Below are 13,723 nucleotides of genomic sequence, written 5' to 3'. Positions count from 1 at the left end.
GGGATAAAATTGGGGATTTTGGGACAAAAATGGAAATTTTGGGGTAAAAAATGGGGATTTTGGGGCTCTAACGGGTTTTTTCGGCGGCTCGCGGCGTTTTGGCGCCGTTCCGGGGCAGTTCCGGCGGACTCGCGGTGCGGGGCGCCGCCGCCATTTTTCCTCCGAGAGGAGGCGCTCCGACCCGAAGCCGGTTCTCTGTGGTCTTTGGTGACGTCATTTCCGGCGACTCTCCGTCGCTTCCGGCGTGACTCGTTGGTTCCGGCCAGCGGCGTGAGGGGGTGAAAGTGACTTTGAGAGCTGGGACGTACTGGGAGAACTGGGGGGACTGGGAGGGACTGGGAGGGACTGGGAGCGACTGGGGGGGGTACTGGGATGGACTGGGAGGGACTGGGATGGACTGGGGGGAACTGCGAGGGAACGGGATGGACTGGGAGGGGGGGGGTTACTGCTGAGGGGCGATGGAGGGAATCGGGACTGGGATGGACTGGGGGTTTACTGGTTTGGGGAGGGACTGGGGTGAACTGGGGGACTGAACTGGGATGGACTGGGAGAGGTCTGGGGGGGTTACTGGTTTGAACTGGGATGGACTGGGAGGAATCGGGATGCACTGGGGGACTGGGGGGTTTACTGGTTTGAACTGGGAGGGACTGGGGTGAACTGGGAGGGACTGGGGTGAACTGGGATGGACTGGGGTGAACTGGGATGGACTGGGAGGGGACTGGGATGAACTGGGATGGACTGGGATGAACTGGGATGGGATTCAGGGTTACTGGTTTGAACTGGGAGGGCTCTGGGGGTTACTGGGATGGACTGGTTTGAACTGGGAGAGGTCTGGGGGGGTTACTGGTTTGAACTGGGCTGTACTGGGAGTTACTGGAATTGAACTGGGAGTTACTGGGAGGATACTGGGCCATACTGGGATGGAGCCAGGGGTGAACTGGGAGCACTGGGAGGGAACTGGGAGGGAACTGGTTTGAACTGGGAGGGACTGGGATGAACTGGGAGGGGTCTGGGGTGAACTGGGAGGGAACTGGGATGGGATTGGGGGTTACCGGTTTGAACTGGGAGGGCTCTGGGGGTTACTGGTTTGAACTGGGAGGGGCCTGGGGTTACTGGTTTGAACTGGGAGGGGACTGGAATGAAGTGGGGAGTTACTGGGATGAACTGGGAGTTACTGGGAGGGATACTGGTTTGAACTGGGATGGGATTCAGGGGGTTTGAACTGGGATGGGACTGGGAGGGAACTGGTTTGAACTGGGAGGGACTGGTTTGAACTGGGAGGGAACTGGGATGGGATTGGGGGTTACTGGTTTGAACTGGGAGGGTTCGGGGGGTTACTGGTTTGAACTGGGAGGACACTGGGGTGAACTGGGGACACTGGGAGGGAACTGGGGGGTTACTGGTTTGAACTGGGAGTTACTGGGATGAACTGGGAGGGAACTGGGAGAGGATTTGGGGTAACTGGTTTGAACTGGGATGAACTGGGAGCAGTTTGTTGCCCGGTCGGGCTAATTAACACTTAATGAGCTAATTAATGGCCAGGCTGATAATCAATGAGCTGGGGGCTAATCAATTGTCCAGCTAATTAATTAGCCGCTAATTAGCATAATTAATGGGAGGTTTGTCCTCTTGTTTCTCCTTGCAGGGTGGAGTTAATTAACAATCAGACTTAATTAATGGTTAATTAATTAATAATTTTATTCTGCTGTGTTGGCTGCTGCTGTTTGTCATTGTAGGGCGCAATTAACGAACAACAAAGTAATTAATAATGAGATAACGAACTGGCTGGACGTTAATTAGTGTGCTGATGAATTAATTAGCTGCTAATTAGCATCATTAATGAGTTTTATCCCCTTATTTGCTATTGCAGGGCGGGGCTGATTAAGAATTAAGGAGCCAATTAACAGCCTAGGGAAGCAATTAATTGACTCTGTGGGAATCAATTGGTTCGCTAATTAATTAGCTGCTAATTACCTTAATTAATGACGGTTTTCTCTTCCAAAACCCCCCACAAAAAAATAAAATTAAAGTTTAATTAAAATTAAATTTAATTAAAATTAAAATGTAATTTTTTCTGTTTTCCCAGCAATTAATGCCTCAGGCTCCTAATTAATCCTTATGCTAATTAATAATTAATGACTGCAGGGTGGGATTAATTACAAATTAATGAGCTAATTAATATGTTAGGTTAATCATTAATGAACTAGGTGCTAACCAGTCAATTAGCTAATTAATTAGCTGTTAATTAGAGTCAACAATAATTTTCCAACCTCTTTTCTGCTTAATTTCCTTGTTCTTCATTATTAGTTGCCATTAATTTATAATTAATGAGCTAATTAACCGGCTGGGTTAACCATTAATTAACTAGACTGTAACCAGTTATTTAGCTCATTAGCTAGCTGCTAATTAGAATAATTAATGATTCTTCAATCTGTTTCTATTTCTTTTTTTAGTTTGTCTGTTTTTCATTATTAGGTGGTATTAATTAATAATTAATGAGCTAATTAGCAAGCTAGGTTAATGACAAATTGATTAGGGTTGAATCTATTGCTTAGCTAATTAATTAGCTGTTAATTACGATCATTAATGATTTTTAAGGTGTTTCTGTTTCTATTTAATTTTGTTAATTTTGCTAAGTTAGCTGGCAATAATTAATGAGCTAATTAACAGGTTGGGCTGAGATAATTAATTAATAAGTGCTGATATAATTAGCTAATAAGTACTGGTAGTAAATAATGATAATTAGCTAAACAGGTACTAAAGAATGAATTAATTAGATAATTAATTAGCTGCTAATTAGCACAATTAATTATTTTTAAAATTTCCTTTCCTACTGATGTCACTTGTCATATTTGTCATGGTGGCTGCGGATTGATTAACAATTAATGAGCTAATTATTAAACTTGATAACTAAGTAGGTTCTAATTAGTCACCTAGCTAATTAATTAGCCGCTAATTACTGTAATTAGCGACGTTTCTGGCGTCTAAACTCGGACAAAATAATTTAAAAATTCCAATTTTTTCCCGTTTTTCCCACAATGAACGCTCTGCACGCCCAATTAACCCCTCGGGCCGCTGATGAATGTTCTCCGGAGGGTGATGAACGAGCGGGGGTGTTAATTGCGCTCTCTAATTAGGTTAATTGGCCATGGCCGAGGACATGCAGCTGAAGCTGTGCCGCTACCGCACGGCGCCGTTCGACAGCCGCTTCCCCAACCAGAACCAGACGCGCAACTGCTGGCAGAACTACCTGCGTACGGCCCCCAAATCCCCGGAATTCTCCCCAAAATCCACCTGGGGAAGCCCAAATTACCAAAAATGCAAAAATTCCCGTGAAAAAACCCCAAAATTCCCCGAAAAATGGCCCCAAAATGCCCAAATTGGGGGATTTTATCCCCAAAATCTTCACCCAAAATCCCCCAAATTCTCCCCCAAATTCCCAAAATCTTCACCCCAAAATCCCCCAAATTCTCCCCAAAATCCACCCGGGGAAACCCAAATTACCAAAAGTGCAAAAATTCCCCCAAAAATTCCCATAAAAATGGCCCCAAAATGCCCAAATTGGGGGATTTTATCCCCAAAATCTTGCCCCAAAAGCTCCCAGAATCGCCCAAATTCACCCCAAATTCTCCCCCAAATTCCCCAAATTCTCCCCAAAATCCACCTGGGGAACCCCAAAATCCCAAAAATACAAAAATTGCCATTAAAGAACCCCAAAAATTCCCATAAAAACGGCCCCAAAATGCCCAAATTTGGGATTTTTGTCGCCGCTTCCCCAACCAGAACCAGACGCGCAACTGCTGGCAGAACTACCTGGGTACGGACCCCAAATCCCCGGAATTCACCCCAAAATCCACCCGGGGAAACCGAAATTACCAAAAATACAAAAATTCCCATGAAAAAACCCCAAAAATTCCCATAAAAATGGCCCCAAAATGCCCAAATTTGGGGATTTTATCCCCAAAATCTTCACCCAAATTCACCCCAAATTCACCCCCAAATTCCCAAAATCTTCACCCCAAAATCCCCCAGATTCACCCAAAATTCCACCTGGGGAACCCCAAATTACCAAAAATGCAAAAATTCCCACGGAAATCCCCCAAAAATTCCCATTAAAATGGCCCCAAAATGCCCAAATTGGGGGATTTTATTCCCAAAATCTTCACCCAAATTCACCCCAAGTTCTCCCCCAACTTCCCAAAATCTTCACCCCAAAATCCCCCAAATTCACCCCAAAATCCACCTGGGGAAACCAAAATTACCGAAAATGCAAAAATTCCCATGAAAATCCCCCAAAAATTCCCATAAAAATGGCCCCAAAATGCCGAAATTTGGGGATTTTATTCCCAAAATCTTCCCCCAAAAGCTCCCAGAATTGCCCAAATTTACCCCAAATTCTCCCCAAAATCCCCCAAATTCACCCCGAAATCCACCCGGGGAAACCGAAATTACCAAAATTGCAAAAATTCCCATGAAAAAACCCCAAAAATTCCCATAAAAATGGCCCCAAAACACCCAAATTTGGGGATTTTATCCCCAAAATCTTCTCCCAAATTCTCCCCAAAATGCCCCAAATTCCCAAAATCTTCACCCCAAAATCCCCCAGATTCACCCCAAAATCCGCCCGGGGAAACCGAAATTAACAAAAATGCAAAAATTCCCATGAAAAAAAACCAAAAATTCCCATAAAAACGGCCCCAAAATGCCCAAATTGGGGGATTTTATCCCCAAAATCTTCACCCAAAATCCCCCAAATTCCCCCCAAAATCCCCCAAATTCATCCCAAATTCTCCCCAAAATCCACCTGGGGAAACCGAGATTACCAAAAATGGAAAAATTCCCACGAAAATCCCCCAAAAATTCCCATAAAAATGGCCCCAAAATGCCCAAATGTGGGGATTTTATTCCCAAAATCTTGCCCCAAAATCTTCTCCCAAATCCCCCAAATTCACCCCAAAATCCCCCAAATTCTCCCCAAAATCTCCCAAATTCCCCCCAAAATCCACCTGGGGAAACCCAAATTACCAAAAATGCAAAAATTCCCATGAAAACCCCCCAAAAATTCCCATAAAAATGGCCCCAAAATGCCCCCAAAACACCCAAATTGGGGGATTTTATCCCCAAAATCTTGCCCCAAAAGCTCCCAGAATCGCCCAAATTTACCCCAAATTCTCCCCAAAATTCCCCAAATTCACCCCAAAATCCCCCAAATTCACCCCAAAATCCCCCAGATTCACCCAAAATTCCACCTGGGGAAACCCAAATTACCAAAAATGCAAAAATTCCCACGAAAAAAAACGCAAAAATTCCCATTAAAATGGCCCCAAAATGCCCAAATTGGGGGATTTTATCCCCAAAATCTTCACCCAAAATCCCCCAAGTTCACCCCAAATTCACCCCAAAATCCCCCAAATTCTCCCCAAAATCCGCCCGGGGAAACCGAAATTACCAAAATTGCAAAAATTCTCATGAAAAAACCCCAAAAATTCCCATTGAAATGGCCCCAAAATGCCCAAAATGGGGGATTTTATTCCCAAAATCTTCACCCAAAAGCTCCCAAATTCTCCCCAAAATCCCCAAATTCACCCCCAAATCCCCCCAAAATTCACCGCAAAATCCCCCAAATTCACCCCAAAATCCCCCAAATTCTCTCCAAAATCCACCTGGGGAACCCCAAAATCCCAAAAATGCAAAAATTCCCATTAAAAAACCCAAAAAATTCCCATAAAAATGGCCCCAAAACGCCCAAATTTGGGATTTTTGTCGCCGCTTCCCCAACCAGAACCAGACGCGCAACTGCTGGCAGAACTACCTGGGTACGGCCCCCAAATCCCCGGAATTCACCCCAAAATCCACCTGGGGAAACTGAAATTACCAAAAGTGCAAAAATTCCCATGAAAATCCCCCAAAAATTCCCATTAAAAAAACCCAAAAATTCCCATAAAAATGGCCCCAAAATGCCCCCAAAACACCCAGATTGGGGGAGTTTATCCCCAAAATCTTCCCTCAAAAGCTCCCAGAATCGCCCAAATTTACCCCAAATTCTCCCCAAAATCCCCCAAATTCTCCCCAAAATCCACCCGGGGAACCCAAAATTACCAAAATTGCAAAAATTCCCATGAAAAAACCCCAAAAATTCCCATAAAAATGGCCCCAAAATGCCCAAATTGGGGGATTTTATTCCCAAAATCTTGCCCCAAAAGCTCCCAAATTCACCCCAAAATCCCCCCAAATTCTCCCCCCAAAATCCGCCGGAAACGAAATTACCAAAATTGCAAAAATTCTCATGAAAAAACCCCAAAAATTCCCATTGAAATGGCCCCAAAATGCCCAAATTGGGGGATTTTATTCCCAAAATCTTGCCCCAAAAGCTCCCAAATTCACCCCAAAATCCCCCAAATTCTCCCCAAAATCCGCCCGGGGAAACCGAAATTACCAAAATTGCAAAAATTCTCATGAAAAAACCCCAAAAATTCCCATTGAAATGGCCCCAAAATGCCCAAATTGGGGGATTTTATTCCCAAAATCTTCACCCAAAAGCTCCCAAATTCTCCCCAAAATCCCCCAAATTCACCCCAAATTCACCCCAAAATTCACCGCAAAAATCCCCCAAATTCACCCCAAAATCCCCCAAATTCTCTCCAAAATCCACCTGGGGAACCCCAAAATCCCAAAAATGCAAAAATTCCCATTAAAAAACCCAAAAAATTCCCATAAAAATGGCCCCAAAACGCCCAAATTTGGGTTTATTTCACCCCAACGGTGGCCGGGTGGAGCCGACGTCCCTTTGGCCCCACCCCCGATGTCCCCAATGTCCCCATTGATGTCCCCAATGTCCCCAGTGTCCCCAGTGTCCCCAATGTCCCCAGTGTCCCCTCAATGTCCTCAAAGTCCTCTCAATGTCCCCCCAGTGTCCCCAATGTCCCCCATGTCCCAAATGTCCCCAATGTCCCCATTGTCCCCAGTGTCCCCAATGTCCCCAGTGTCCCCACTGATGTCCCCAATGTCCCCATTGGTGTCCCCAGACTTCCAGCGGTGCCAGCCATGCCATGGACCATGGCCGATGCCACCATTGTCCCCTTGGTGTCCCCAATGTCCCCTCACTGTCCCCTCACTGTCCCCAATGTCCCCAGTGTCCCCAGTGTCCCCAATGTCCCCTCAATGTCCCCAATCCCCAATGTCCCCCAATGTCCCCTCACTGTCCCCTCAATGTCCCCAGTGTCCCCAATGTCCCCAGTGTCCCCAATGTCCCCAATGTCCCCAGTGTCCCCAATGTCCCCAGTGTCTGCAATCACCAAATGCCACCAATGTCCCCAATGTCCCCAGTGTCCCCAGTGTCCCCAATGTCCCCATTGGTGTCCCCAGACTTCCAGCGGTGCCAGCCATGGACGCCCGCGGCGCCGATGCCACCCCGTGCCAGTGGTACTTCCGCGTCTACAAGTCCCTGTGTCCCACCTCGTGGGTGAGCGCTGTCCCCAAATGTCCCCAAATGTCACCCCATGTCCCCAGAGTGTCCCCAAAGTGTCCCCGAGGGGCCCCAATGTCCCCAGTCCTTCCAATGTCCCCAAATGTCCCCAACACCCCAAAAATGTCCCCAGTGTCCCCAACCCCCCCCAACCCCCCCCAATGTCCCCAACCCCCCCGTGCCCCCAACATCCTCAATGTCCCCAATGTCCCCAAATCCCTCAATGTCCCCACCCCCACCAAAATGTCCCCAATGTCCCGAAACCCTCCCAATGTCCCCTCAATGTCCCCATTAATGTCCCCAATCCCCCCAGTCCCCTGATGTCCCCAACTCCCAGATGTCCCCAATGTCCCTGACCCCCCCAAAATGTCCCCTCAATGTCCCCAACCCCCAGCATCCCCAAATGTCCCCAACCCCCCAAAATGTCCCCAACCCCCCAGTGTCCCCAAATGTCCCCAATGTCCCCAACCCCACAAAATGTCCCCAAATCCCCCAATGTCCTCTCAACATCCCCAATGTCCCCAAACCCCCCAAAATGTCCCCAATCCCCTCAATGTCCCCAAATCCCCCAATTTCCCCTCAATGTCCCCAACCCCCTCGATGTCCCCCACCCCTCCGACGTCCCCGGTGTCCCCGATGTCCCCAACCCGCCCGATGTCCCCTCGATGTCCCCGATGTCCCCGATGTCCCCATTTGTGTCCCCAGGTGACGTGGGACGAGGCCCGCGAGGAGGGCACCTTCCCCGGCAAGATCTGAGCTGTCCCCAGGCCCGGGGACACGGGGGCAGCGCCGGGCGGGAGGTGACACCCCAGGAGGGGCGCCTGCTTGTGGCACCGGCAATAAAGGGTTAAAGTGCGGGCCTGGCCCTCGGCTCCTTCGGGGACACGTTGGGGACAGTTTGGGGACAGGTTGGGGACATCTGGGGACAGTTTGGGGACATTTGGGGACAGTTTGGGGGGATTTAGGAGCATTTGGGGACAGTTTGGGGGCGTTTTGGGACAATTTGGGGGGATTTAGGAGCATCTGGGGACACTTTGGGGGCGTTTTGGGACAGTTTGGGGGGATTTAGGAGCATTTGGGGGCGTTTTGGGACAATTTTGGGACAATTCCGGGGCGTTTGGGGACATTTGGGGGCTTGGGGACATTGTGGGCTTGGGGACACTTTGGGGATGTGCAGTGGCACCGACAATAAAGGGTTAAAATCCAGGCCTGGCCCTTCATTTTGGGGACATTTGGGGACAATTTGGGGACAATTGTGGGGGCTTGGGGACAGTTTTGAGCCACTTTGGGGGGGATGTAGGAGCATCTGGGGACAATTTGGGGGCGTTTGGGGACAATTTCAGGGCGTTTGGGGACATTTGGGGGCTTGGGGACATTGTGGGCTTGGGGACACTTTGGGGACCCTCGGGGACACTTTGGGGATGTGCAGTGGCACCGACAATAAAGGGTTAAAAACCGGGCCTGGCCCTTCATTTTGGGGACATTTGGGGACAATTTGGGGACAATTGTGGGGGCTTGGGGACAGTTTTGTGCCACTTTGGGGGGGATTTAGGAGCATCTGGGGACAATTTGGGGGCGTTTAGGGACAATTTGGGGGCGTTTGGGGACAATTTGGGGGCGTTTGGTGTCCCGCCCATGCCTGGGACCTCTCCCAGTCCATCCCAGTCCATCCCAGTCCCCCCCAGGTGACACCAGTGACCCCCGGGTGACACCAGTGACCCCCGGGTGACACCAGTGACTTTATTGTGCTCACGGCCCCAGGGGGACCCCCGGGAGTGGCCCCAGTGCTCCCAGTGCCCCTCCCAGACCCCCCAGTCCTCCCAGTGCTCCCAGTGGAGCTCCCAGTGCTCCCAGTGGAGCTCCTCCCAGTGCTCCCAGTGGAGCTCCCAGTCCGCCCAGTGGAGCTCCTCCCAGTGGAGCTTCTCCCAGTCCTCCCAGTCCTCCCAGTGCTCCCAGTGCTCCCAGTGGAGCTTCTCCCAGTGCTCCCAGTGGAGCTCCTCCCAGTGGTTCCAGCAGGCGACCTGGTGGGGACACGGGGTGGGGGTCACTTGTTGCGGTCATCGTGGTCGTCTTCATCACGTCATCGGCATCATCACACTACCATCATCGTCACCATCACACCGCCATCATCATCGTCATCACCTTCATCCCGCCACCATCACCTTCATCCCCCCATCACCTTCTTCCCCCCATCACCTTCATCCCTCCATCACCTTCATCCCGCCACCATCACCTTCATCCCCCCATCACCATCCTCACCTTCCTCCCCCCATCACCTTCATCCCCCCATCACCTTCCTCCCCCCATCACCATCCTCACCTTCATCCCCCATCACCTTCATCCCCCATCACCTTCCTCCCCCATCACCTTCATCCCCCCATCACCATCCTCACCTTCATCCCCCATCACCTTCATCCCCCATCACCTTCATCCCCATCACCTTCATCCCTCCATCACCATCCTCACCTTCCTCCCCCATCACCTTCCTCCCCATCACCATCCTCACCTTCATCCCCCATCACCTTCCTCCCCCCATCACCTTCCTCCCCCCATCACCTTCCTCCCCCATCACCTTCATCCCCCCCATCACCTTCCTCCCCCCATCACCTTCCTCCCCCCATCACCTTCATCCCCCCATCACCATCCTCACCTTCCTCCCCCCATCACCTTCCTCCCCCCATCACCATCCTCACCTTCCTCCCCCCATCACCATCCTCCTCCTCACCTGTGTTCAGGTCCCGGGGGGGCCGGGAGGGGGCGGGGCCGGGGGCCGGGCGGGGCCGGGGGGCTGCGGGGGGAGGGGACAACACGGGGTCACCTCGGGGTCACCAGGGGGTCACCAAGGGGTCACCAGGGGGACACAGAGGTCATGGGTGGACACAGAGGTCATGGATGGACACAGAGGTCATGGGTGGACACAGAGGTCATGGATGGACACTGGGATGGACACAGAGGTCAGGGATGGACATGAGAAGGTCAAGGATGGACACAGAGGTCATGGATGGACACTGGGATGGACATGAAGGTCATGGATGGTCACAGAGGTCATGGGTGCACACAAAGATCATGGGTGGAGATGGGGAGGTCATGGATGGACACAAAGATGGGCAGGGGGATGGACACAGGGATGGACACAGGTCATGGATGGTCACAGATGGACACGGGGATGGACACAGGGATGGACACAGGTCATGGATGGTCACAGATGGACACGGGGATGGACACAGGGATGGACACAGGTCATGGATGGTCACAGATGGACACAGGTCGTGGGTGGACATGGGGAGGTTAAGGATGGACACAGAGGTCATGGATGGACACAGAGGTCAGGGATGGACACAAAGGTCATGGATGGACACAAAGGTCATGGATGGACACAGAGGTCATGGATGGGCACAGAGGTCATGGATGGACACTGGGATGGACACAGAGGTCATGGATGGACACAGAGGTCATGGATGGACACAGAGGTCAGGGATGGACACAAAGGTCATGGATGGACACAGAGGTCATGGATGGACACAGAGGTCATGGATGGACACTGGGATGGACACAGAGGTCATGGATGGACACAGAGGTCATGGATGGACACAGAGGTCAGGGATGGACACAAAGGTCAGGGATGGACACAGAGGTCATGGATGGACACAGAGGTCATGGATGGGCACAGAGGTCAGGGATGGACACAAAGGTCAGGGATGGACACTGGGATGGACACAGAGGTCAGGGATGGACAGGAGAAGGTCACCACGGTCACACCGAGGTCCTGCACCGAGCCCCCCCCCCGTGTCCCTGTCCTGTGTCCCACTCACGGCAGCGGCCGCGGGGACACGGCCCGGGCTCCTCGTGGTCACTCCTGGTGTCCCTGTGGTCACTCCTGGTGTCCCCATGGTCACTCCTGGTGTCCCCATGGTCACTCCTGGGCTCCTCATGGTCACTGCTGGTGTCCCCATGGTCACTCCTGGTGTCCCTGCGGTCACTCCTGGGCTCCTCGTGGTCACTCCTGGTGTCCCCATGGTCACTCCTGGTGTCCCCATGGTCACTCCTGGTGTCCCTGCGGTCACTCCTGGGCTCCTCGTGGTCACTCCTGGGCTCCTCGTGGTCACTCCTGGTGTCCCCGCGGTCACTCCTGGTGTCCCTGCGGTCACTCCTGGTGTCCCCATGGTCACTCCCGAGCTCCCTACGGTCACTCCCGTGGTCACTCCTGGTGTCCCCATGGTCACTCCTGGTGTCCCTGTGGTCACTCTTGCGGTCAGTGCCGAGGTCATTGCCGGTGTCCCCGTGGTCACTGCGGTCACTCCTGGTGTCCCTGCTGTCCCTGTGGTCACTCTTGCTGTCCCTGCGGTCACTGCGGTCACTCCCGTGGTCACTCCCGAGGTCACTCCAGCGGTCACTCCCGTGGTCACTCCTGTGGTCACTCCCTCGGTCACTCCTGCGGTCACTCCCATGGTCACTCCCGCGGTCACTCTTGTGGTCAGTGCCAAGGTCACTCCAGCGGTCACTGCGGTCACTCCCGCGGTCACTCCCGCGGTCACTCCCATGGTCACTCCAGCGGTCACTCCGGAAGTGGCCGCAGGGGCCGCAGGTGGCGTTAGCGCCGAGGGTTTCTGGTCCCGCGGCCCTGCGCTGTCCCGGGGCGGTGGCCCACGCGCAGGTCAGGGGTCACCAGCAGCAGGGGCGTGGCCGGGGCGTGGCCGGCGGCAGGGCCGAGGGCCGCCGAGGCGGAGCCGTCCGGGAGAGCAGAAGGGCAGCGGGAGAGGAGACCCGTCCAGCTGGGGGAGGGGCGGCAGCTTCGTCATCGTCATCGTCATTGTCATCATCATCGTCATCATCATCATCGTCATCATCATCATCATCATCAACTCCATCATCATCAACTCCATCATCATCATCATCAACTCCATCATCATCATCACCATCGTCATCATCATCATCGTCATCATCATCATCATCACCATCATCATCATCATCACCATCGTCATCATCATCATCATCATCATCATCATCACCATTGTCATCGTCATCATCGACTCCATCATCACCATCGTCATCATCATCATCATCATCGTCATCAGCATCATCATCATCAACTCCATCATCATCAACTCCATCATCATCATCATCATCATCATCAACTCCATCACCATCATCATCGTCATTGTCATCTTCATCATCATCATCGACTCCATCACCATCATCAACTCCATCATCATCATCATCGTCATCGTCATCTTCATCAATTCCATCATCATCATCATCATTGTCATCATCATCATCATCATCGTCATTGTCATTATCATCATCATCGACTCCATCATCATCATCGTCATCACCATCATCATCATTGTCATCATCCTTCATCCAACCTTCTCCATTCAACCTTCATCCATCGTCATCATCGTCATTGTCATCATCATCGTGGTCATCATCATTGTCATCATTGCCATCATCATCATCATCAACTCCATCATCAACTCCATCATCATCATCATTGTCATCGTCACTGTCATCATCCTCATCGTGAACTCCATCATCGTCATCCTCCATCCAACCTTCCATCATCTCCATCATCCATCATCATCATCATCATCATCATCACCGTACATCGTCATCCTTCATCTAACCTTCTCCATTTAACCTTCATCCATCCTCATCCTCATCACCATCATCCTCATCACCATCATCATCATCGACTCCATCATCATCATCCTCATCACCATCATCATCATCGACTCCATCATCATCATCCTCATCACCATCATCACCATCATCACTGCAATCTCCATCATCCTTCATCCTCCATCCATCCTTCATCCACCATCACCGTCATCATCATCACCCATCCATCCGTCACCGCCCCGCCCCCTTTGCCCCGCCCCCGTGCCCCGCCCCCGTTCTCTCTTCCCCTGTGCCTCGCCCCCTGTGCCCGGCCCCCTGTGCCTCGCCCCCTGTGCCCCTCCCCTGTTCTCTCTTCCCCTGTGCCCCGCCCCTTTGCCCCTCCCCCGTGCTCTCTCACCTGTGCCCCGCCCCCTTTGCCCCTCCCCTGTGCCCCTCCCCTTTGCCCCTCCCTGTTCTCTCTTCCCTGTGCCCCCCTTTGCCCCTCCCCGTGCTCTCTCACCTGTGCCCGCCCCCTGTGCCCCGCCCCCTGTGCCCCGCCCCCATGTTCTCTCACCTGTGCCCCCCCCCCTGTGCCCCCGCCCCTGTGCCCCGCCCCCCTGTGCCCGCCCCCATGTTCTCTCACCTGTGCCCCTCCCCCTT

The 13,723-nt window shown here is 52.0% G+C and overlaps 1 protein-coding gene across 1 annotated transcript; it reads left to right on the top strand.

Moving 5' to 3' along the window:
• Nucleotides 1–231: 231 nt before the first annotated feature.
• Nucleotides 232–8,221, top strand: LOC115916560 (cytochrome c oxidase subunit 6B1-like). Its single transcript, XM_030970289.1, has 5 exons — nucleotides 232–300; nucleotides 3,138–3,254; nucleotides 7,026–7,046; nucleotides 7,383–7,462; nucleotides 8,171–8,221. Exons 2-5 carry the CDS (start codon nucleotides 3,149–3,151, stop codon nucleotides 8,219–8,221), a joined length of 258 nt encoding a protein of 85 aa, XP_030826149.1. The 5' UTR covers nucleotides 232–300; nucleotides 3,138–3,148.
• Nucleotides 8,222–13,723: the final 5,502 nt, after the last annotated feature.

Source organism: Camarhynchus parvulus, unplaced genomic scaffold (assembly GCF_901933205.1).
Source record: "Camarhynchus parvulus unplaced genomic scaffold, STF_HiC, whole genome shotgun sequence".
Taxonomy (NCBI): Eukaryota; Metazoa; Chordata; class Aves; order Passeriformes; family Thraupidae; genus Camarhynchus; species Camarhynchus parvulus.
This window is presented reverse-complemented; position numbering and strand designations above follow the sequence as displayed.